Below are 24477 nucleotides of genomic sequence, written 5' to 3'. Positions count from 1 at the left end.
GCACCTGCGGCTGCTGCGAGCTGTCTTCCTCTGGGTATGACAGGGCTCGCTCGTTCATCCCCCCATTCATTCCAGGGCCTACGTGAGTGTCTCCCCGTTAGGGGCCCACCTAGTCCACCTGATCCAAGCAGCCTCCCCCTTCTCCCTTGAGCTTGCTCCCTAGTGGGGCTTTGCTTTTCTTCCTGGCGTGGGCATCAGATTTTAGATCTGGTGATCTCCTTATCATCTGCCCTCCCCATTAGCCTGCTCTCTGGAAAGTCAGCAGAACAGGGTGGTTAGGGGACACTGGAGACAGCCTGGCCAGTGTGACCAGGGTCATGGCCCTGGCACTGTGTGTCCGTCTGTTTGTTTGTAAATGATGGTGCCTCCCTCCGGGTGCAGGGATTAGCTGAGTGAATGCACTGGGGATGGGGCCTGTCACAGAGCGAATGCCAGTGAGTGTCCGCGGTTACCTTGCAGAGCCGAGCTCAGGATGCCTGAGATAAAATGCTGTCCATTAAACGTGGCCATGCCATGGATTTTAAAATACATTAGCCCTGGCTGGTGTGGCTCAGTGGATCAAGTGCTGGACTGCGAACCAAAGGTCACCAGTTCAGTTCCCAGTCAGGGCACATCCCTGGGTTGCAGACCAGATCCCCAGTAGGCGGTATGTGAGAGTCAGCCACACATTGATGTTTCTTTTCCTCTCTTTTACTCTCCCTTCCCCTTTCCAAAAATAAATAAATAAAATCTTTAAAAAACTAAAATACGTGAGGGACAATACTATATGAAAACAGGTTGGTCTTAGAACTGATGAAATAGGATGTCAGTTCAGCCCCTGGAGACCAGGGACCTCGTTTTGCCCACAGCTGGACCCCAGGGACTGAGCGCAGTGCCCGACACACAGTAGGTTCTTCACAATGTGTGTCGGATGTCTGAACCTCTGTACATATAAACAGGCTTGAGAAAATAAATGAGAAGATGTGTGCGTGAGGAGATGAGATGCCATGACCGGATGGCGGGGCTGGGCCCAGAGCGAGCCGTGGGCCGCTGCTCATGGAACAGAGAGGGAGTGAGGGGTCGGAGGGTGAAGGGCCGGGGCCAGGGCCAGGCCTGGGCAGGGCCCCTGTGGCTGCTGCACACAGGCGCCCCCCACACACACCCCTCACCCCCACGCCCTCTCCTCCCCCCCCCAGGGAAGGTGAAGGAGATGAGCTACGACCCCCAGGCCAAACTGCAGCGGCTGCAGGAATTCTGGATCAGCCAGGCCAGCGCGGAGCAGCGCAAGGGCCGCGCAGGCCGCACGGGCCCTGGCGTCTGCTTCCGCCTCTACGCTGAATCGGACTACGATGCCTTCGCCCCTTACGCTGTCCCGGAGATTAGGAGGGTAGCCCTGGACACGCTGGTGCTGCAGGTGAGGCGGCGGTGGGGGGGGTGGGGCTTTAGAGGGGCGGAGTACCAGGGTCAGGGTCAGGGATGGTGGAGCTGGGCAGGCCCCTCCAAATGCCAGGTCCCATGTCGAGGGGGCAGTTGTTGCCTGGATGCACGGGGTCACGGGGAGGATCTCGGGTCACGGGAAGAACAGGGTCATGGGCAGACTGAGAGCACTTTCAGCTACCCCAGAAACCAGTCCGGAAGTGGCTTTCACAGTACAACCGGGGCTCCTCCGGTCCCACCCTGGCACACTCACGTCTCAGCCCGTGGTGTCGCTCAGCTGCAGCAGGCACCCTCCCGCTCAGAACTGTCGCTCCCAGGTTGCTGGGCAATGTCCTTTACTTGGGGGCCAGGCCTCTTCCCTCTCCTGGCCCCGTCATGTCCCCGGGGTGTCCAGATCATCGTCAGCCATCTGGCAGGGGGGACGGAGCATGGGTTTGGGGTTCAGGGTCCAGGTCTGCGGGTGGCGTGCCCCCACTTCCTCTCCCCGGTCCAGAGCTCCGTCCCGCCACACCTCCCTGCAGGGCGGCGGGATGTGTGAATGGCACAAACCAGCCCCTTCCTGTGGGTGCCTCACACCGATAGTTTCTGTTTGTTTGATTTTATTTCTTATAAATCTGATTGTGATCCACCTCATGGAGTTCGACTTGCTGTTGGAAAAACACTGGTTTAAACAAGGAGGGAAAAGGACCATTTTATACATACCAAGAAGGCCCGAGACAGGGCCGTCTGGGCTCGGTTATTTAAATGGTTCAGTGGTGTCATAAGGGGCCCGGGCTTTCTGTCTTTGCAACCCCAGCTCATCAGCGGCTGTTCTGATGATAATGGTGATAATGACAAAATAACGACACACGCTGATGACAAAAAGCACCGACCTAGTGCTCGTTGGGGGCTGGGCTGCATTCCAAGGGTTTTATGTGAGTAACTGTTGTAATCCTCACGAAAACTCTCTGGAGCAGGTAAATCTTGTTCTGAGGTGCAGACAAGGAGCTGGGTGCACCGAGAGGTGAGGTGCTTTGACCCAGGCCACACAGCCGGCAGGTGGCAGAGCCCGGTTCCACCTGAGGCTGCCCGGCCCCAGGCCTGCCTCTGGAACGCCCTCTGGCTCTGACAGCCGTGGGCACCTCCTCCTGCTCCTCCTTCACCATCTAGAGACCGAAGCAGCCAGCTGCCCTTCTCTGTGGGCCCCAGTTTAAGGCCATGGGAACTTTCCCAGAAGCGCTCTGGCCAATTTCCCAGCCTGTCTTGCCGGCAGAACTGGGTCACCTGCGTCCACTCTGGGCCTGTAACTGCCCAGGGTATGGCGTTGCCAGACTGACCGTGGCACTGATTCTCGGCCCCAGCTACACCAGGAGAGCTTACAGAAAACCCACCCCCCCACCCAGAGCTTTTATTTAGTTTTTAAAGATTTTATTTTATTTTTAGAGAGAGGAGAAGAGAGAGAGAAAGAAACATCATCATGTGGTTACCTCTTGTGCGCCCCCTGCTGGGGACCTGGCCTGCAGCCCAGGCATATGCCCTGATTGGGAATCAAACTGGTGACCCTTTGGTGTGCAGGCCCACTTTTGTTCTCAATCCACTGAGCCACACCAGCCAGGGCTGATATTGGGGGTTTTCAAGTTCCACGAGTTTGTGACCCATGAGCTCTCTGGGGGCTGCACAGTGGCTCATATATCCCCCATTCCTGGGGGCTTTGGCTCTCATTGCAGATGAAGAGCATGAGTGTGGGAGACCCCAGGACCTTCCCCTTCATCGAGCCCCCACCCCCAGCCAGCCTGGAAACGGCCATCCACTACCTCCGGGACCAGGGCGCCCTGGACAGCTCAGAGGCCCTCACCCCCATCGGGTCCCTGCTGGCCCAGCTGCCTGTGGATGTCGTGATTGGTGAGGACAACCCCCCTTGGGGTGGTGACCCACAGGGCACCGGGTGGGTGCAGGGCACTGCTTGCCCTCTGGTGCCTGGCGGGCAAGCCTGGTCCTTCTCTGGGCCTGTCCCTTCGTTCACGAGTCCCAGACTCTGCGCCGGGCAGCAGGGAGATGGCGCAAACAAGCAGGCGTCTCTCTGCACAGCCAGTCTCAGTGGTGCCCTGGTGCTGCCCTTCGTGGTGGGTCGTAGGGATTACAGAGCCTTTGTCTTTTCATTGGGCGGCAGCCCTGCCCGTCCTGAGGAGCTGGCTGACTCAGGCGCCTGCATTCCGCCCGGTTCTCCTGACTCAGGACATTCTAGCTGCACCAACAGCCCACAGCCACAGAGCAGTCCCAGTAGGGCCCGGTGCCCCACGGCGCCATTTCCCAGGGACAGTGCTCACAGAACTCCTGTGTTAACGTCGGTCAGGCCACGTCCTTGCTCCTCGCTGGGGCTTCAGTGGGGGCGGGAGTTGGAGACGGTCGTCTCGGACGGCTGCATTCCCCGAGTGCCGGTGAAAGGCTTTAGGGACCTGGTATGGTTTCATTCGCACATAGTGAGGGCAGCGCCTCGGGGCCCCTCTTGTACTGGTGAGGAAACTGAGGCTTGGCGGGCGCCATGGAGGAGGCACAGGTCCGGGTGGCTCTGGGCCCGGATGGCTTGGTCACTGGCTGGGCACTTTGAGTGCTTCACAGGGTGAACCACGGTTCATTCTCAGCAGGTGGACGCCATTGTCACCCCGTCACAGATGGGGACATACAGGCAAGAAGGGATGGGGGGACTTGCCCGAGGTGACAGCTAGGGGCCTGGGACAGACTTGTTTCACTGCCCACCTTTTCGTAACAAGGCTAGACTTGTTCCTGTACAGCAGGAACTTTCTGGAAAGGCAGTCAGCGGGACCCGTGGGGATGAGTCAGACGCACGATGTGCAAGCCACTGACCACAGGGCAGGCGGGAACGGCCTGAGCATCGGGAAACGTGTTTTCACCTTGCTGGATCTCGCTCCTCCTGCCTTCCCTGTCCTTCCCTGTCCCTCCCTGTCCTTCCCTGTCCCCTGCGCCTCCCCTCCCCCTTCCCCCGCCCTCCTCTCCATCTTCCCCTGCCCCTCCATTTGGAATTACGAAGGTGGCAGGGTAGGATTCCTCCTGAGACGGGGGCAGAAGTCAGCACCTGCTGTGTGCCAGGCAGGCTGGGCTACGGCTGTTGCGGTGTCCCGTCCTGGGGGTGGACAGAGGCCGGGGGCAGGTCAGAGTTGGTGCCTCAAAGAACAGAAAGCCAGGCACCTGGGGGAGGGGGCGCTGGGGGATCCGGTCATGAAGAGAAAAGCAGTAGCCGGTGCCTAGGCAGTGCCCACCCGAGGTGGGAAAACCGAGGCCTTGCCTGAGGTCACAGGACCGGAAAGCGCAGTCTGCCCATCGGGCTGCCGAGGCCCTTTGTGGGCGGCGTGGAGGGAGGGAGGCAAAGCGGGAGGCTCAGCTCGCTGCCTGCCCCACAGGGAAGATGCTCATCCTGGGCTCCATGTTCCACCTGGCGGAGCCCGTGCTCACCATCGCGGCCGCCCTCAGCGTCCAGTCGCCCTTCACCCGCAGCGCCCAGAGCAACCCGGAGTGTGCGGCTGCGCGGCGGCCCCTGGAGAGTGACCAGGGCGACCCCTTCACGCTCTTCAATGTCTTCAACACCTGGGTGCAGGTGAGGCCGGCGGTGGGGCCTGTCTGTCGTTCTGCACAGGGTCAGGGCCTGCCTGAGGCTCTGGCTCCTCCTCACGCCCCCCACCGCCAGCCCGTGGACCCCAGCGTCCTTGGGACCAGCGGGTCAGCGCTCGGGCTGGAGGGGAGCCTGGGGTTCTACAGTACCGCTTAAAACCAGTGCTGTCGGGAGAAAGTCCAGATTGTCCCAAAACACGTTCTGGGAGCCCCACTCTGGGCCTGGCCCTGAGCCAGGCAGTGCTGGGGACCCACCTTCCTGGGGCTCACAGTCCAGTGCAGGAAGCCAGACATGTCCCTACACGGTGACCACCCAGAATGGGCTCAGAGAGCCGGGAGGGGTTGTCTGAGCCAGTGTGGTCTGGGAGGGCTTCCTGTAGGAAGGGGGCCTCGGGGCTGAGACCTGGAAGAAGGAAGGAAGCCAGTGTCAGGGAGGGCCGACAGGGCTCCCACGTGCCTTGCATCCGCCCCGAGGCTGGTGTTCAGACCCACGCTGGGGTGGTCTGGGTGAGGCCAGCCCCCCACTTGCCCCCCACCATGTTCCCACTGGCCAGGCCCTGCCACCTCGTGTCTGCCTCCACCCAGGTGAAATCCGAACGGGGCGGAAACTCGCGTAAGTGGTGCCGCCGCCGGGGCATAGAGGAGCATCGGCTGTACGAGATGGCCAACCTGCGGCGCCAGTTCAAGGTGAGGCGCAGGGCCTGGGACGGGGCCGCCCAGTCGGGCGGGCAGGGAGGCTGGGGTGTAGGGCAGGCAGAGTGAGAGCCCCTGAGCACAGCCCAGGGCCCAGAGTGAGCGGGACCCCACCCTACACGCACCTCCCCCACCACTGATGACCGGGGGTGGGCTGCAGGGCCAGCGGTCTTGTGCCGCGTCTTCAGGGACAACTGTGCCCTCTGGAGCAGGGGCCGAGCCGGCTGCGCTCGAGGGTGGAGCCACTGCATCTGAAACCGATGTCCCAGTGGCAGGTCCCAGCTCTGCCCTTTGCTGGCCCTGCGACCTGGGGCAAGTTGCTGTGGGCCCTCTCTGGGCCTCGGCTCTGCCTCTGGAACCGGGAAGGTAACGCGTGTGCCTCAGAGGGCCCGTGGGGCTTCGGGGAGTTGGTGCGCGGAGGGCCCTTGGGTGGTCTCGCACGAGGGTCGGCCGTGTTATCCTGACCACGGGGCCCTGCCCCTTGCTGGGGCCGTTAATATTCTGTGCTCGTCTTTCCACTTGAGAAGGAGAAGATCCGCTTCGTACTTCTCAGTGGTTGCACTTGTGCCTCGGAGCGGAAATGAAATGCCAGGGGCCCTGGGGCAGCCCATTCCCTTTGGTGGCAGGTGGGCAGATTGAGGCCTGGAGTGGGCGGCCACCTGACCAAGGTGTCTTATACAATTTTAGGGGGTCCCCACGCCGGGGACAGGCAATCTCTTGACCCTTCCTGTGTCTTTCAACGTCTGTGGCTTCCTAGAGCTGTGGTTCAACCTTGGGTGGGCCCCAGACGCTGTGCTCACTCTCTCTTTCCCATGCACACGCATATGCACATGCATATTCTATGTCCTTCATTGGTTGGGCTCAGTGAAAAACAGAGGGTCCAACCCAGCAGGGTAAGCGAAGGCCCCTTTCACAAAGCTGCGTGTGGGGTGGAGGGCTGGGTGCCCCGGATGTGCTTCTAAATCCCCCAGGGTCTGTCAGACCGAGGCTCCTGACCCTGCCAAGACTCTGAGTCTGTTTTCTGGGAAGGGGCCTAGGACTTGGCGTTTTCACACGTCCCGTGTCCCAGACGCTGCCGCTGGTTGGAGGACCACCCTCTGAACACCCACATTGGCTGGGGCGGGCCAAGGCCTGACCGGAGCCATGACAGACAGGAGCGTGGGGAAGCCCCTGGGTGATGGCCAGGGCCCCTCCCCTTCCTCCCTGCCCCCCACCTGTCCCCAGGCCCAGGTGTTCATTGGCCAAGAGCGGCAACAGTGCACCACCGTGCAGTGGCCCTCCATGTCCCCACGGTGCAAAGTTGCTCTCATCTGACACGTTCCAGCCCCCAGCAGCCCTGGCGGGGAGGCCCTGGGCGCGTCCCTGTTCTGCACTGGAGAAAAAGTGTGGCTCAGAAGGGTGACGTCGCCTGCCAGCAAGCGGCAGGCCCAACGCTGAACCTGTGTCTAGGTCCAGAGCCCGCCCGCCTGGCCTGCCCCGTGCCCCTCACCTGGGCCCCGTTCGTCCCCAGGAGCTGCTGGAGGACCACGGGCTGCTGGCGGGGGCCCAGGCCCCGAGGCCCAGGGACAGCTACAGCCGGCTGCAGCAGCGCCGGGAGCGCCGGGCGCTGTACCAGCTGAAGCGGCAGCACGAGGAGGGCGGGGCGCGCAGGCGCAAGGTGCTGCGGCTGCAGGAGGAGCAGGAGGGAGGCTCCAGCGACGAGGACCGGGGCGCAGCCCCTAGGGAGGCCAGCGACAATGTGGACATCCAGGTGGGGCACCACAGGGCTGTCTGGGGCCCGGGGCGGGCGGTGGCGCAGTTGACCACAGCGAGGATGGCACCCTGTCCTGGGGGCTGGAGGGGACACATCCCTGCCCTCACTCGGGAGAAGGGCTTCTGTGCAGAGGACCCGGCCTGGCAGTCTGCAGAGCCCCGCAGACCCACGTGTCCTAGTACAGGCCCCTCGGGACCCACCGGCCCTGTGTTCCCACCAGGACGTGAAGTTTAAGCTGCGGCACAACCTGGAGCAGCTGCAGGCGGCCGCCAGTTCTGCCCAGGCGCTGACGGGGGACCAACTGGCTCTGCTGAAGCTGGTGCTGGGCCGGGGCCTCTACCCGCAGCTCGCCGTCCCAGACCCGTTCAACAGCGGCCGCAAGGACTCTGACCAGGTGCGCCCCCTTCCTGCTCCGCGTCCCGAATGGGCACATGGTCCCCGAACCTGCTCTGTGCTGGGGACGTTGCCTTGACTGAAGCGGCCCTGCCTTCGAGGGGCTCACAGTGCAGACCCGTGACCCAGAGAGGTCAGGGATGGGGTGGGGAGCCCAGGGCGAGGGGAGCACAGAGGGGCCCGGACCAGCCTGGGCAGGCTCAGCAGGGCCCCCTGCAGGAGGGACCCGGCTGAGCTCTGGAGGAGGAACCTGGCCAGGGCGAGGAGGAAAAGCTCTTCGGGCAGTGGGAAGAGCGTGTCCAGGGGCGTCTGGGGGTCTCCGTGGTCACCTGTCTCTGCCTTCGGCCCCTGCAGATTTTCCACACCCAGGCCAAGCAGGGCACGGTGCTGCACCCCACCTGCGTCTTCGCCAACAGCCCCGAGGTGCTGCACACAAAGGAGCCGGAGACCAGGGCCGGGGAAGGGAGCCGAGGTACCGTGAACCCGAGCGGGGAGGGGACCCCTCACTGTCCCAGTTCCTGCTCCATTCCCCACCGCACTCGACCTTTGCCTTGGCTGCTGAGGGGCGACCTGCAGGCATGGCAAGGTCACCTCCACGCTGAGCCTCGCCCTCCCCATGGGGGCCTGGGTGGACCTCAGCGTGGTGGCCGTCCCCAAGGACTGAGTTTTTAGCCCGTCAGGAGCTCCCTCAGTGAGCTCTGAAAGTCCCAGACTTTGGCCTGCCCTGGGGCCCTCCCGGCCCAGCAGACACAGAAGGCGGACTTCAGGCCTGGGATCCCCCTACCTTCCAGTCCGGGCTGTGAAAGCCACCTTCCTAGCGGCTGCGAGCAGGGCGGGCCGGGCCCCAGCCCGGGTGCCCCTTGGAAGGCTTAGGGATGCAACTCATTTTTCTCCTCATCTGCAAACAAAGGAACACCCGATATGAACTCAAAAAGATAAGGTTTTAATTTTATGTTTTTTAAGATTTTACTTATTTTTAGAGAGAGGGGAAGGGAAAGAGAAAGACAGGGAGAGAAACATCAACGTGTGGTTGCCTCTCACACGCCCCCTACTGGGGGCCTGGCCCGCAACCCAGGCATGTGCCCTGACCGGGAATTGAACCAGTGACCCTTTGGTTCACAGGCTGGTGATCAGTCCATTGAGCCACATCAGCCAGGATAGGTTTTAATATTAAACATCAACGATGGACTTGGAAACTTATCATTTTTAACTGCTATAAATGACTAGACAGTTTACTCTCTTCTCATTACATTGCGTTTTTTATTTTTTAATTTTGAAAATGTTGTGCATCATCTGAGTAGACAAAACCCTCACCAGCTCCTGTGACCATCAGCATTTGCCAGCCTTCTTCTTGGCTGGAGTATTTTAAATTACACTTCAGACATCACATCACTTAGTAATAATAATAATGATGATGATGACAATGATGACTGGTTTTTAGCATTACCACAATGCTGTTGTCACTCTTCACAAAGTTAACTATTTCTCAATGCCACCAAATAGCCAAAGTCACATCCCCTATGACAAAGTCTTTTAAAGTAAATCGCAGGTGTTTGATCAGGCAGCCCCCGGGGGGCAGGTGAGGGGAAGGGGCAGGAGGGGAGGTCGTGGGCAGGGTGGGCCTGAGCTGTCCCACTGACCCTTTCAGACGACAGGGACAGGATGAGCAGCAGGCACCAGCTCCTCACCTTCGTGTCCCTGCTGGAGACCAACAAGCCGTACCTGGTGAACTGCGTCCGCATCCCTGCCCTCCAGGTGGGTCCCTGCCCCGCCTTCCAGCTCCCAGCTGTGATGACTTGGGCCCCCAGGGCCAGAGGCACGGGCTGGGCCCCTGCAGTCACCTTCCTGGCTGCTGCCTTTCCACCCTGGCCCCCCTCTGGCAATTCCCTGCCGAGTGCCTGCTGCACACCAGGCGCTGCTGAAGGTGCTGAGGACACAGCAGCGAACCAAACCGGAGCCAGTCCGGCCCTCCCGCAGCTGCCATCTAGCGGGGAAGGGCAGACACAGCAGGAAACATAGGGCTGCACTCGGTGAGGGGTTCAAGGGTGATGTGCGGTCCAGGAAAGGAAAAGGAATAGGGTAAGGAGATTAGGAGGGTGGCGTTGGGGGTGAGGGTAGGGGACAGGGCCTAGTGTGGAATAAGGCCACCTGGGCGGGCCTCATGGAGAAGGTGCAGTTAAGCAGAGACCTGAAGGAAGGGACGGAGGGAGCCACAGGGACCCCTGGGTGAGGGGAGTCCTGCCTGGCGGCAAGTGCGAAGGCCCTGAGGCACACACACCTGGGTGCACACAGGGACCAGCTGGAGCAGTCGGTGGGTGAGGGGAGAAATTAGGGAGACGAGGTCAGAGAGAGGAGGTCAGCAAGGCAGGTGAGATTGGGGCCACACCATCCCCCCAAGGTTTTGGAGCGGAGCTGGGACAGGGTCTGAGGAGGGGGGAAGCTGGGAGGTGGGAGGGGACGGTGGCCGGGCCGGGACGGCTGTGCCCAGACTGAGGATACACTGTGTGTGCGCGGGCAGCCAGGGAACGGGTCCTGTCAGCAGGGGCGGCCGCACCATGCCTGCCACCCTGCGGTTCTGGGACTGGCTGTGATTCTCACATTAGCTGTGGAGACAGGGCTCTGGGGGGCTGGGTTGGGGACAGCAAGTGTCTGGGCCAAAGCGCCAGCACCTTGCCCTGCGGGTGTCCCATTACCAGGACGCCCTCACTTCCACCCCAGGGAGAGGTGAGGGAAGAGAGAAACCCTTCAGGCCCCCTGAACTCAGGAGATCCCCTGACGCTGTGATTCCCACGGACTCCGTGGAAACCAGCTCTCAGCCACCCACCCGTGCTCATTCGCCCCTTCACTGAGTACTTGTGCTGGGGCTGGGGGTGATCAGAAGTGAGAACGCTCCATGTTCGTGGGGCTCACACGTGAGACGGTGCATAGGAACAACCGTAAAGGAGGCAGCCAGATGCTCTGGGGCGGGGAGGAAACCCAGGTGAAGCTACTGCAGCCTCACCTCCGTCCCCACAGTTCGTTCACGATGGGGAGTTGGAGGCAGGCACCAGCTCTGATGACAGAAAGCGTGCTGAACCCCCCATTCCATCGCCCAGAGGCCAGTCGTGCCCCACCCGCTCCCCTGCCCCATCCATAGAATTTTCCCCAAAGTACGATGATGGTTTTCAAACCGGGAAGTTGAAAGTGTGCGGTGACCACTCACACCCACCAGTCCCAAGACCCTTCAAATGACATTGGTCTTTTGCTTGATGACATACCTGTCCTCTGTCCACTTACCGCCTGTTTCAGTGGGTGGGTTTTGAAGTAAGTCGCCCACCTCAGCACCCTTCGCCCTGACACTTCCACCGCCCCCAGTAGCTCACGTCCCAGACTTGTGAGTGTGTTTGAGGGCAGAGTGTACATAGAGGGACGTGTGCAAATGCCAGGGACATCATTTGAGGAGGGCTGACCAGGGTGTACACACATGCAGCCCCCAGCCTGTGCAGGTGTGGCCTCTGCCCTCAGCTGTCCGCCCCCGACCTGAGTAACGGCCACCCTCCTTAGAAGGTTCTCAGTTCACTCTCCGGTCCTGATGCGCCTGTCTCCCCAGGGGAGTGTCAGCTCCGGGGGGCGGGGGCTCAGCCTGGCACAGAGCAGGCGTGTGGCGGATGTTTGCTGATGAGGTGGGCGGAGGGGGGAGGGGTGGACGGGTGCATCGGCTGGACGGGGATGGAGAGGTAGGGGGATGGGTGGGCAGGGGGACGCGTGGGGACTGACGGGTACACTGGATGGAGAAGGGGGTGGGTGGGCAGGAGCCCAGCCAGGTGGGCGCCCCTCTAAGCTAAGCCCCGCCCCTCACCGGCGGCCTGTTTTCTGCCCCCTCTCTCCCAGTCTCTCCTGCTGTTCAGTCGGGCCCTGGACACCAATGGTGACTGCTCCCGCCTGGTGGCCGACGGCTGGCTGGAGCTCCAGCTCGCCGACAGTGAAGGCGCCGTCCGGCTCCTGGCGGCTTCCCTGCGTCTCCGGGCCCGGTGGGAAAGTGCCTTGGACCAGCAGCTGGCCCGGCAGGCCCATCAGGCCCGTGGGCGTGGGCGGGGGCAGCGGGAGGACGAGGAAGAGGAGGAGGAGGCTCCGGTCAACCGCCAAGAGGTGGCGGCACTGAGCAGGGAGCTGCTGCAGTTCATGGCATCCAAGGTACGCACCGCTGGGGCCGGCACCACCCTTGGCCCGCGGGGATAAGGCTTCTGGTTCACCGACTGTGCACACGTTCGGGAGCGTTTCAAACCCGGGCGGTGGCGACAAACCAAGGTCACACAGACGGTACGGGCGGGAGCCCAGAGTGGACCGTGGTGCCTGGCTCCAGAGCCCACGCGGCCCTCATTAGGCAGCTGGGCACTGAGCAGCCTGGGCGTGCGGCAGGAGGGACGCCTCCCTGCAGTTAGGGCTTGTAGGTCGGGCAGGCGGGCTGCAGGGTGTTTACTCGTGGAGCACAGACAGGAAGACCTGGAGGGAGCAGATGTGAAACCAACCCCCCACCTCTGAAACGGGCGTGCGGAATTGACACTGACTGTACTGCGTGCGGCTGGGGTAGGGGAGAGGGTGCGATCCAGGATGAGTTCCTGGAGGAGTGCAGGGGCCCAGTGAGTCAGGGAAAGAGGAAGAGGCTGACGTGCTGGGGGAAGGAGGGGCAAGGTGGCCAGACTCACAGCCCGAATGTGGTCCCACAAGTGGCAGGGAGAGGGGAGGGGCCTGGGAAGGGCAGCTGCGATGGAGGGTGAGGCACTGGGGCATGCTTACACAAGACTGTGGTTGGGAGCGCGTCTGAAACCTTGTCGTGATTGGCTTAAGCAATTGGCCCCCGGACCTGAAAAGTCCAGGGGTGGACTTCAGGCATAGCTGGATCCTGGCGCTCTGACCCTAGTGTCTCCCTGAGTCTATCTGCTGCCTCTCTCCCCCCAGGTTCCCTACAGCCTCCGGCGGCTCACGGGGCTGGAAGCTCAGAACCTCTATGTGGGACCCCAGACCATCACAACTGCCCCCAGTCTCCCCGGCCTCTTCGGCAGCTCTGCCCTGTCCCCCCACCCCACCAAGGGGGGCTACGCAGTCACGGACTTCCTCACCTATAACTGCCTCACGGTGAGCATGGACCCACCTTGTCCCCCGGCCCCTGAAGGTGGGATTTTAGGGAGCACCCCCACCACCACATTCCGACCCAGTCCAGGGAGGCAGTTTCAGAGCGGGGCTGGCCAGCCCCGAGGGGTTCTCAGAAGGGGCCTAGGCTTACTGGGGGGCAGGCCCAGGGGCAAGGCCCTGACACGGCCTGCCCGCTGCAGAGTGACACGGATCTGTACAGCGACTGTCTCCGCACCTTCTGGACCTGCCCCCACTGCGGCCTGCACATGCCCCTCACACCCCTGGAGCGCATCGCCCACGAGAACAGCTGCCCCGAGGCCCCGCGGGACGGCCCTGCCGGTAAGGACGGGGCTGTGGGCACATCTGTCTGTTCCGTGTCGTTTCCTGCGCATCTGAGCGTTTGCTGGACGCTCTGGGGGTGGACGGCAGCTGCCCTCTGGTCCTGGCTGGTGCCGCATACGGGCTTTGTCAGAGACCTGCAGCCTGGACTGGGGAGGGCCTGGAGGGCCGCCACGTTCTCATTTCTGTCTCTCTGGTCTCTCTGTGACCCGCCTCTGTGGCTGTGTCCCTCTATGGCTGTGTCCCTTGTTCTTTTATGTCCCACAGCTGTCTCCACCTTGGCCGCATCCACTAGGTTGTTAGCAGGGGTGACGTGGCGGGCAGACCCAACACTGCCTACCATACTGTGTGGACCCCACCCCAGGGCAGTCTCTGTCTCTCCCCCCAGACGCACACTAAAGACTTGCCTCTGTGCATGTATTAACCAGGGAAGGCTTCCTGGAGGAGGCAGAGCCAGATTTCCCCAAAGGCCAGGAGAGCCTGAGTCCCTCAGGTGCCTGGGATTTGGGTGGGGGTGCGAGCCTGCAGCAGTGTGCCCCCCTCAGCCTCCCTTCCTCTCTCCCTCAGGGGCCGAGGAAGCCACCCCTGAGCCCCAGCAGAAGACGTCAGCCCTGCAGAGGCCTTACCGCTGCGAGGCCTGTCAGAAAGACTTTCTGTTCACGCCCACGGAGGTGCTGCGGCACCGGAGGCAGCACGTGTGAGCCTCGCTGGGCCCGGGGATTCCACCTGAACCCCCACCCTGGGCTCAGAACCACGGTCTGGTGCCCCCCGTGCTCCCCCGTGGGGAGGGGGCGTGAATAAACTCTGACACACTGGGTCGGACCCCCAGGCCTGTGCCTGTCCGCCCAGAGGGGAGCGGCGGCCCGCTGGTCCTCCCCGTGGTCCCGCTCTCGGGCTGGCCCAGCGGCCGTGGGGCAGGTGTGGCTGAGCGGGACTTCAGACCTGGGGCAGGACCCTGGCGCCCCCGCCCTCCCGAGTCTGCGCTCAGGGCCTCTGCTTCCCTGTGAGTGAGGGAGGCCTGCACTGCCGTCCGCCCGTGTCACTTCAGGAGTTGGTGAGGAGCGAGTGTGGTGTTCGAGTGAGACCACGGGGGCTCCACGGGACCCACAGGCGCCGGGCCATTCCTGCGGTGGGGCCCATGGGCGGTTCTCAGCTGTCCCCTCGGGACCTTCGGCGATGCTGCCCTGCCCCTGCTGTGGATGCGTCCCCTTCCCTGGTGGCCTTGGCTGGTAGCCACACTGCTCCTCCCCTCCCTACCCGGATGCAGGGGGGCCTACCCTGCCCTCGCCTCCCTCTGTCCCCACTCACCTCCCGGGGAGCTCATACAGCCCCCAGCTTCCTGCCAACCCCCCCCCCAGCTTCTCCCCCAGTCCTGACCACTGTCCTGAGCCTCGGCTCCCGGCTCCACCCCCACTGTGGCCAGCTGCACCCTTGGCATCGACCCTTGTAGCCTCACAGGTGTCAGGGGCATCACCCCACACCAACTGGGGCCTCCCTGGGGCAGCCCCCTCTCACTAGGAAGTGTGTAAGTGATGCTCCGTTCTCTCAGCCGGTTTCCATTCATGTGGTTCTCTCCGGCTCGCTCCCCGCCTCTGTCCCTCCCCGACCAGCCAAGACGTCTGAGCTTTCCTTTTGGGAGTTCGTGTCCCCAAATCGGGGCCTCTGCCCCCACTCGGAAAGGTGCAGCCCAAGCCCTCCATGTCACCCAGGTCCCTCTCTCCCGCCTGCATGCGCTCTTAGCCAGTCCCATTGGCCCCCCCTCCTGAACGGGTCCAGAATCGGACCCCAGGCCTCTGCCACCCCACATGGGGAAGGGCCAGCTGCCTCCTCACGGGTCTCTCAGGCGGCCGTGGGTCGGGTTGGCAGTGTGTCCTTCCATTGCACCTGGTAGAACTCCGCTCCATCACCCGTGCGTGTGGAAATAGAGCGTTCGCACTTCTCCAAACCTGGATTACACCCCACGGGTCTGCGACGCTCCCTGAAGGTGGTGCGGAGAGCTTTCTGAGTCACGCAGAGCCCGTTCATTCTGTGAGGCCGCAGAGTGAGCCATTGTGTGGCCTCACTGCACCACTGCACGTTGGCGTAACTGGGCCTGTGTGGGCAGACGGGTCCTGGAGAAAGGGAGAGAGAGAAAGACAGTGTTTGGTTGCCTCCCATAAGCGCCCAGGCCCAGGATCGAACCCGCAACCCAGGTATGTGCCTGGCCGGGAATCAAACCCCAAGCCTCTTGGTGATGGGACAACGCTCCAGCCTGCTGAGCTACACCGGCCAGGGTCGGCGGGTACATCTTTTGTTCCTATAAACGAAGCTGGAGGCGGCATCGCTGGTCCACGTCAGGGTGCATTTGTGCAGGTCATTCCATAGATTCCCCCCAAATGTCCTTCCTACGCCTGCACCCACTTATTCACACTATTTCTGCTTCCCTGGTTGCCAGGGACCCGAGCATCTCTGCATATTGTTCTGGGCCCTCCGTATTTCCTCTCCTGCGCTGGCTCCATCTTTGACTACGTGTTTCCCCAGATGCTTTGCCATTTTCTTACTGGTGTGTGATAGCCCTTTATGTATTCTGGATCTTAAGCTTTGTCATAGAGGTTATGAACCTTCCAGCCTGCGGCTTATCTTTCGGCTCTGTTTAAGGTGACGACTCAGAATTGTTCCACTTTTTGGTTGTTAAGTCTCTGTCTTCTGCATTTTGCAGCCCAAAGAATTAAAAATAGAGAAATAAATGGGTGAAAGGAGATACTGCCTCAAAACCTTCCTGCTCCCGTCCAGCCGAATCTAATGACATACGACTCTCAGGAGTGTTCTTGCTTTCCCTTCTCTTTCCATGTTAAACATAAAATAAAAAGAGCCTTCCACGGGCAGAAGCAGTCGACGAAGCTGGCCAGCCAGCGCCCACCAAAACGCCTTCATTAACCATCCCCAACGTCTGGCCCAGTAACTCCATCCTCGGGAGTTGGGAGAAGGTGGCTGTCCGGGTGTGTGTCAGAATTGAGGGACCCAGGGGCCACAGACCCTCAAGGGTGACTCTGTGGCCCTTAACAGTACCGGAGTCTTTATCCGCGGATTACCTGGAGCGCCAGGTGGGGCGGTGGCTTTGCGGCTCCCACCGCTGCGCGGAGTAACCCCGGGAGCCGTCCTTTCTCCCCGGAGCAGATGAAAAGGGTCGAAGCCGCTCACCGCCGGCCAGTCTGCGGGGAAGCGACACCTTCACCCGCCTCGCAGGGCGCTGGTGTGACTTCTCTGGACCGCAGTTTAGCAGCATCTTTCAAAATGCGAAGTGCATTCAGCAGTCTCGCAGGACGTCCTCTCGGAGCGGAACACAGAAAGGTGCTGCGGTCCTATGTGAACGGCCGCTGAACGGCGCGGAGAGTTTTCCCGGACAGCGAAGCGTGCCGGGCCACCGGCATCCACAACAGGAAACAAACTGTGACCGGCCCCCGGCAGCCGTTCTAATGATATTTACTTTGGTTTTAATGGCATTTTTGTGGCTAATGTCAAGCATTTTTTCATAAGCTTATTAACCATTAATGTGCAGTGGCAGCTCAGTACTGGTCGTTAATTCGTTCTGGAACTCGCGACTAGGGCTGAAACCGACCAGTGCCCATCCATGAAGCAAAATTCGGGCCAGGGGCGTGACCCATACAAGTTCTAGTGAGTGTGACGAGTCGGAGCAAGCTACCGAGCAAGCGATCGCCCAGCACAGAGGCTTTTTCTCACCAAACCGCAATGAGTACCAAGATTGACGGGTGCCACCCTGGCTGGCGTAGCTCAGTGGATTGAGTGCGGCCTGCAAACCCAAGGATGCGGTTCGATTCCCAGTCAGGGCACATGCGTGGGTTGCAGGCCAGTTCCCAGCAGGGGACGCAGGAGAGGCAACCACACATTGATATTTCTCTCCCTCTCTCCTTCCCTTCCCCTCTAAAGATAAATGAATAAAATCTTAAAAAAAAAAAAAAAAAGATTGATGAGTTCAGAAGCCCATGAGTACCGAAGTATGACTGTACTTTTTGTAACTTACTTAAATGTCTTACCTCTTATAAAGGGCTGTGTGTCATATTGATTTGAGCTATTTATATAATAAAGATATGTTTTATATGTTTCTTTAACTATATTTGGCAAATATATGAATTGTGAATATTTTCTCTAAGTCTTTAGGTGCCTTTTTACTTAAGTGTCTTTTGCAAAGCAGGAGTTTATAATTTTAATAAAATTTAATTCATCATTTTTCTTTTATTTGTACTTTAAAATTATTTTTATTATTTATTACCTTCATTATTCTATTGTTTTAATAATTTTATTAATTTTAGATTGTACCTTTTTTATAATTAATTTTATTTTAAATTTTAAATTTTTATTATTTGGATTTTTTGTATGCTAAGAAGTCTTTGCCTACCCCCAAGGTCATGGCGTTTTTCTGTGTTTTTTTTCTAGAAGTTTTGTAGTTTAGATTTTACCTTTAAGCCCACGACGTTGCCAGTGAGTTTCATGTATGATGTGAGTTTGGAGTCCAGGTTCATTCTTCTGCATGTTAATGTCTGGTTGTTCCGGCACCATTTGCTGAAAAGACTGTTCATTCCCCGTTGAATTAATTCACCACCTTTAGTGAAAGTCAGTGGGCTAACCCACGTGGTGCATTTCTGGGCTTTAGCCCACTGGCCTGTGTGTCGGAGCCACCCCTGGTCCTGCTGCCATGGGTGGCATCATAGCAAGTCGTGGAGTCAGGCGGGGCCGGGCCCCAGCTCTGTCCTTGGCCGAAGCGGTCGCGGCTGTCCTAGGCCCTGTGCGTTCCCAGGCACGTGGCGGAATCAGCTTGTCCAGTTCTGCAGAAGCCTGCGGGGGCTCCAGCTGGGAGTGTCTTGGCCACACAGATATTTAGGGAGAACGGACAAGTTCATATGTCAACAGTAGCGGGTCTTCCAAGTCTCCAGTTCATGAACATGGTACATCTCACTTTTTAAAACAATGCATTTAAGGTTTTCTTCGATTTCTCTCAGCAACCTTTTGTGTTCAGTGTGTGTATCTTTTTAAAAAAGACTTTATTCATTTTTAGAGAGGGGGAAGGGAGGGAGGGAAAGAAACATCAATGTGTGGTTGCCTCTCGTGCGCCCCCTACTGGGGACCTGGCCCACAACCCAGGCACGTGCCCTGACTGGGAATCCAATCAGCGACCCGTTGGTTGTAGGCTGGTGCTCAATCCCCTGAGCCACACCAGCCTGGGCTCAGTGTGTGTATCTTGCACAACCACAGTCCAGGGCTAGAAACCAGCAGGGAAGACACTGTCACCCCTGCCCCCAGTCTGTGTGCCTGTTAACTCATCCGCAAAGTGGGGATAATAATAGTCCTACCTCATGAAGTCGTTGTGTTGAAGGCACTAATTAACCCGTGTGCTCAGGAGAGTGCTTGGCACCTGCAGGCGCTCACCACCAGCAGCTCCAAACCGCAACCAAATGTGCTTGCCAGTCACTCACCTGTGACAGCAGAGAGAAATGGGACAACTGCTGAAGCGGAAATCCAAGTTCAGTTGTAGATTTTCTTTCCCTCTTTCCTACTGCATCCAGACAATCCCTAAGTCTTCCTTTCTTTTGCCTTTTTAAAAAGATTTTTTATTGACTTTTAGAGAGGTAGGAAGGGAGAGAGAAAGAGGAAGAGAAACAACGGGTGGTTGCCTTTCGCACACCTCTACTGGGGATTCAGCCGGCAACCCAGACATGTGCCCTGACTGGGAATCGATCCGGCGACCCTTTGGTTCACAGGCTGGTGCTCAATCCACTAAACCACAGCAGCCAGGGTTGCCTTTCTTTTCTTCCTTCTCTCTTTTCTTCCTTTAAAAAAACAAGACCTTTCTCAGTTTTTGTGAAAGGTCACAAAAAGGTCACAATGACGGAGCCATTCATTCCGTCATTGGGATCACCTGGGAAGAACCAGCATTCCGCCTGCTGATCATGCAGGACACCTGGGGTCATCTCCCCGCTTCACCAAAAACAGACCTCTTCTACCTGCACCCTCGGGCTCGCAGGGCGCACCCCAGTCCTCACCTCCTAGTCTCCTCGTCCCCTCCCTTTTGAGCCTCTGCCTTTCCCTTCCCTCCCCCCACTGAAACTGCTCCATCAAGGTCAGCGGTGACCTGCAACTGTTAATCTTGGTCCTCATCTCAGTCGTCCTCATTTCAGTTGTGTTTTGCTGTTTTCCCACCTGCCACGAGCTCTTCGGGGTCAGCACACTGATGACCTTTGGGCGACACATTGATTTGATGGCGCCCTCCTCTGTGAAAGTCGGCCCTGTCTCCCGATACTGTTTCCCTGCTCGCCTTCCTAAGTAGCTCTGAGCTCCTCCTCCCTCCCTCCCACATCCCCACGTGTCCGCCTGGCTCCTCCCAGTCTCCCCAGCCCCACCTTCACTCCCTGAACCAGTTTCCCACGGTGGCTATGAAAGGGGCCGCTGAACAGGCGACTCAGACAACAGAAACTGCTCTCCCAGTTCTTGAGGTTTGAAGTTCCAAATCAAGACGTCACAGGGTGGTGCTCCCCCTGAAACCTGTAGGGGGTCCTCCCTGGCCTCCCCCAGCTTCCCATGCTTTGCCAGCCAGCCTCGGTGTCCCTTGCTGGTGGCGGCGTCACCTTGGCAGTCCTCTGTGTTCCCATGGCCTTCTGTCCGAGTGCCTGTCTGTCAGCATCCAAATCTGTTTCATGAGGACACAGTCACACAGATTAGGGCCCGACTTAGGATGTCATCTTAACTGGCACGGAACCTATTTCCGAATGAGGTCACATTCACAGGTCCTGGAATCAGAGCTTCAGCATATCTCTTTGGGGACACAGTTCAACCAATAACACCCGCTCCAACCCACCCTCCACGGAGCAGCCCAAGGAGCAAAGCACAAACCCAACTCTCCTTCATCTGCTCAACATCCCTCCAAGACAGTGGAATATTACTCAGCCATAAAAAGAAATGAAGCACTGACCTCACGCTACATCGATAAACCTCAAAAACAAGGGACTTCCGCCAAGATGGAGGCATAGGTGGATGTGCCGTGCCTTCTCCCACAACCAAGATTAGAGAAAACTAAATATTAGCAACAGAAAACACAGCCAGAACACGGAAAATTGAACTTTTCGGAAGTCCGTTAACAACAAATTCTTCAGCCTGACCGGTAAGGGGCGAAACCAGTGGCTGGCGGAGCGGGGTTGCACAGGAGGACTCGGCCAGACACACTCAGGCCCGCGGAATCCAGACGCAGGGTCAGACCTAGTGAGCGACCCAGCGAGCAACCAGGCGAGCGACCTCGGGGGAGACAGCCGGGCTGGGGCTGCGTGTTGACTGAGGTCGCGCATTTGTGTGCGGGTGGACAGGCGAGGGAGTGGGCGGTTGGACCAGGCCGGCAGGTCCCCACGGCTAGCGGCAGTGGAGGGCGCCGCCATTTCCCTGCTCTGACCCCACCTCCACATACAGCGTCATAACCCAGCGACTCTGAGTGGCCCCGCCCAGGTGAACCACCTAAGGCACTGCTCCTCGGCACCCAGCTGTGAGAAGCGGCAGAGGGGGTCGCCATTTCCCCGCTCTGGCCACGCCCCCACATACAGCGTCACAACCCAGCGACCTGGGAATCCAAGCCGCCCCTTCTCACACTTAAAGGGCCCGAACAGACCAAGAATGGCGCAGGAGGATCTCAGAGCCCCAGAAATAAATCTAAGCGATGAAGAAATAGCAAAACTCACAGACGCACAGTTTAAAAAATTGGTGATCAGGATCCTCACAGAACTGGTTGATTATACCGACAAATTAGACAAATATATGAAGGCGAAACTCATTGAAATGAATGGAATTGCACAGGACACCAATAGCAATGAAAAGGAAACTGGGACTCAAATCAATGGAGTGGACCAGAAGAAAGCAAATAATGGCCAAACAGAAAAGAGTCAAGGAGCAAGAATTCAAAGAAATGAGGAGAGTCTTAGGAACCTCCAGGACATCTTTAAACGCTCCAACATCCGAATTATAGGGGTACCAGAAGGGGGAAAGGCACAGCCACCAGTGGAAAACTTATTTGAACAAATAATAAAGGAGAATTTCCCCAATCTGGCAAAGGAAATAGACTTCCAGGAAATCCAGGAAGCTCAGAGAGTCCCAAAGAAGTTGGACCCAAGAAGGAACACACCAAGGCACATCGTAATTACATTAGCCAAGATTCAAATGAAGGAGAGAATCCTAGAAGCAGCAAGAGCTAAGGGGACAGTCACCTACAAAGGAGTCCCCATCAGACTGTCAGCGGATTTCTCAAAAGAGACCTTACAGGCAAGAAGGGGCTGGAAAGAGGTATTCCAAGTCATGAAATCTAAAGACCTACATCCAAGATTGCTCTATCCAGCAAAACTTTCATTTAAAATGGAAGTACAGATAAGGTGCTTCTCAGATAAGATCAAATTCAAGGAGTTCATCATCACCAAGCCCTTATTATATGAAATGTTAAAGGGACTTATCTAAGAAAAAGAAGTTAAAGAAACATGAACAGTGAAAGGACAACAAACTCACAGTTATTAACAACCACACCTAAAACGAAAGCAAACTAAAAGGACAGCTAGATCAGGAGTGGAAACATAGAAATGAAGATCTCAAGGAGGGTTAGCAACAGGGGGAGTGGGAGGAGGAGAAGGGGGGAGAAGGTACAGAAAATAAGTAGCATAGACAGTAGATAGAAAATAGATGGGGGGCAAGAATAGCATGGGAAATATAGAATCTAAAGGACTTGAGACACATGGTCATAAACTAAAAGGGGGGTGATGGTGGGGATGGGGGGTAGGGTGGAGGGGAATGAAGGGGGGAATAGAACAACTGTAACAGCATAATCAATTAAAAAAAAGTAAATAGTTAAAAAAAAAAACCCTCAAAAACATGTTAAGTCGCCCTGGCTGGTGTGGCTCAGTGGACTGACTGCCGGCCTGCGAACCAAAGAGTTGCTGGTTCAATTCCCAGTCAGGGCACATGCCTGGGTTGTGGGCCAGATCTCCAGTAGGGGGCGCTCAAGTGGCAACCACACATGGATGTTTGTTTCTTTCTCCCTCCCTTCTCCTCTCTAAAAATAAATAAAATCATGTTAAGTGAAAGAAGCCAGATATAAAAGACCATATTTTGTAAGATTCCATTGATACAAAATGCCTAAAATGAGATCCATGCAGGCAGAAAGTGGACTAGTTTGGGTTTGGGGGTTGGGGGTATATGGGGAATGACTGCTGAAGGTGGGAGCTTTCTTTTCAGCTGATCGTGGTGACAGTCGCACGATTACGTGACTATTCTAACCCCTTCGTGCGGCACACTTTCAATGGGCGGATTTTACTATCTGTGACTTCATCTCAGTAAAGCTGTTCCAAAACACACACCTACCATGGCTCCCCAGCGCCCTCTGGCGGGCACCCAGGCTCATTCCCTGCCCCACATTCTGATGCATCTGAGCTGGATGACCCACAGTCCCATTGTCTGTCAGACTCCTAACTGACAGGAGGCTACAAAGCTGCACAGAGGGACGCTGTCGTGGACACATGAAGGAGGCACCCAGTTATAAAGACCCTCTCTGCCCCACTATCCCACCCGGACACCTCAGCAACGCCCAGAACCTCCAAGTCACAGACACGTGTGCACACGAACACACAGGGCACACCGTGACAGCCAGCCCGGGACCGCGCCATTCCTCAGGGACACACAGGCACCCCGTACAGTAACAGGCTCGGCGGGGACACATCCTGGCGGCGCCCGCTGGCCTGACAGCCCTCCCCCAGCCTTCCAGGTCCGGAGCCACAGCGACCACACAATAGCCACACATACATCGGTCCCAAGACCGCCCGGCCCTGCCCACCCAGCGTACAGAGGCCTCCCCGCAGAGCCGGCTGGGGTCCCCCGCTTCCCTCAGACCCCGCCTACTCCGCGACGCCCACCCACTTCACAGGCTGCCCCAGAGCTGGCTGATTCCGCACCCCAGGAAGTGGGGGAGGTATTTTTAGTTACAATTAACCTCCTGCCCAATTTCCCTCCACCCCGAGCCACATCCAATTGGTATAATTATAGAGAACTAAGTGAGAGGCATTTCCAGTCACCAGAGAAAATGGGGGAGGTGGGGCGAGGGGAGCTACCCCTCCCCCACTTGCCAGCGTCCCAGGTTCCCCCATCAGTCAGGCAGGCAGAGGTTGCATGAACTCCCCTGGCCTCCCCTTGAACTAGACCTCAGGCCGGGGTCCAGCCCTCTCCCCCTCCCCAGAACCCATCTTCACATGCCTTCAAAGGAAGGGGGTGCTGGAAGTCCTTCCTGCTGTCTATCCCTCATCCATCCCACTTCAATCCTAGGGAGCGTGGGGAGATAAACAGGAACCGCAGTCACCAAAACAATATCTAACCCAGAAACTATCTTGTGTTAGGCCCTTTAAAAGTCAGAGTTTTTCCCTGGCTGGTGTGGTAATGGATTGAGCGCCGGCCTGTGAACCAAGAGGTCTCCAGTTCGATGTCCAGTCAGGGCACAGGCCTGGGTTGTGGGCCAGGTCCCCAGTAGGGGGCGCGCGAGAGGCAACCGCACATTGATGTTTCTCTCCCTCTCTTTCTCCCTCCCTTCCCCTCTGTCTAAAAATAAATAAAATCTTAAAAAAAATAAAATAAAAATCAGAGTGTTAGATTCTATTTCTTAAAATGAGAAGCCGTTGAGCAGCACGGTTTGCGCACAGGCTCCGGAGCTGCCCGGCCATCTTGGCGCTAACGCACACCCACACTCTCCCGCTGTGAGGCCCCGCCAAGAGCACCTTCACGTCGCTGGGCCTTGTTTTCTCCCCTCTGGGCAGCGGGGGCCGTGATGGGCCCACCTCCTGGGACTTGGTGGTGGGTTTATGGGGTTGGCAGGGTGGGGCTCCCAGGACAGATCCTGGCAATGAGGGTAAATGAGCTGATCGAGGTGGCCCAAAGCAGGCCCTACTGTGCGCCGCCTGTCAGCTTCTAACAGACCCAGTGACGCGCCCATTGCAGGTCTCCACCTCCCCACTGGTGGGACAGCAGCTCCCGGAGGGCGGGGGTCTCCGGCTTGTTCACTGAAGTGAAAGGCAGAGGGCGTGTATGGGCACACCTGTGTCCTGAATGAATGAATGAGTGAGTGATTGACAGGCGAAGGCCCTCCAGTCCCAGGATTGCTT

At 58.2% G+C, this 24477-nt stretch overlaps 1 protein-coding gene and 1 long non-coding RNA gene across 4 annotated transcripts in view; one reads left to right on the top strand and one right to left on the bottom strand.

The window, feature by feature from the left end:
- DHX34 (DExH-box helicase 34) overlaps positions 1-17421 on the top strand; it is a 32466-nt gene extending 15045 nt beyond the window's left edge. For all 3 annotated transcript variants that reach the window (XM_037155103.2, XM_037155104.2, XM_037155105.2), the window contains exons 6-17: positions 1176-1393; positions 3123-3297; positions 4815-5008; positions 5608-5709; positions 7226-7465; positions 7689-7862; positions 8216-8333; positions 9510-9616; positions 11732-12034; positions 12800-12976; positions 13174-13312; positions 13880-17421. In XM_037155103.2, coding sequence (XP_037010998.2) covers positions 1176-1393; positions 3123-3297; positions 4815-5008; positions 5608-5709; positions 7226-7465; positions 7689-7862; positions 8216-8333; positions 9510-9616; positions 11732-12034; positions 12800-12976; positions 13174-13312; positions 13880-14013 — 2081 coding nt within the window. In that variant the 3' untranslated portion in view covers positions 14014-17421. The remainder of the gene's footprint in view (positions 1-1175; positions 1394-3122; positions 3298-4814; positions 5009-5607; positions 5710-7225; positions 7466-7688; positions 7863-8215; positions 8334-9509; positions 9617-11731; positions 12035-12799; positions 12977-13173; positions 13313-13879) is intronic.
- Positions 17422-19009: 1588 nt separating this feature from the next.
- LOC128627991 (uncharacterized) lies at positions 19010-19969 on the bottom strand. The gene is made up of 3 exons (XR_008392292.1): positions 19933-19969; positions 19440-19543; positions 19010-19137 (listed from the first exon to the last, which is right to left on the bottom strand). It is a non-coding gene; the product is annotated as an uncharacterized LOC128627991 (long non-coding RNA).
- Between the last annotated feature and the right edge of the window lie 4508 nt (positions 19970-24477).

The sequence above is a fragment of the Artibeus jamaicensis genome, unplaced genomic scaffold, assembly GCF_021234435.1.
Source record: "Artibeus jamaicensis isolate MK-2021 breed Jamaican fruit bat unplaced genomic scaffold, CSHL_Jam_final contig_1526, whole genome shotgun sequence".
Taxonomy (NCBI): Eukaryota; Metazoa; Chordata; class Mammalia; order Chiroptera; family Phyllostomidae; genus Artibeus; species Artibeus jamaicensis.
Note: the sequence above shows the minus strand (reverse complement) of the source record. Positions and strands in the feature narration are given on the sequence as shown.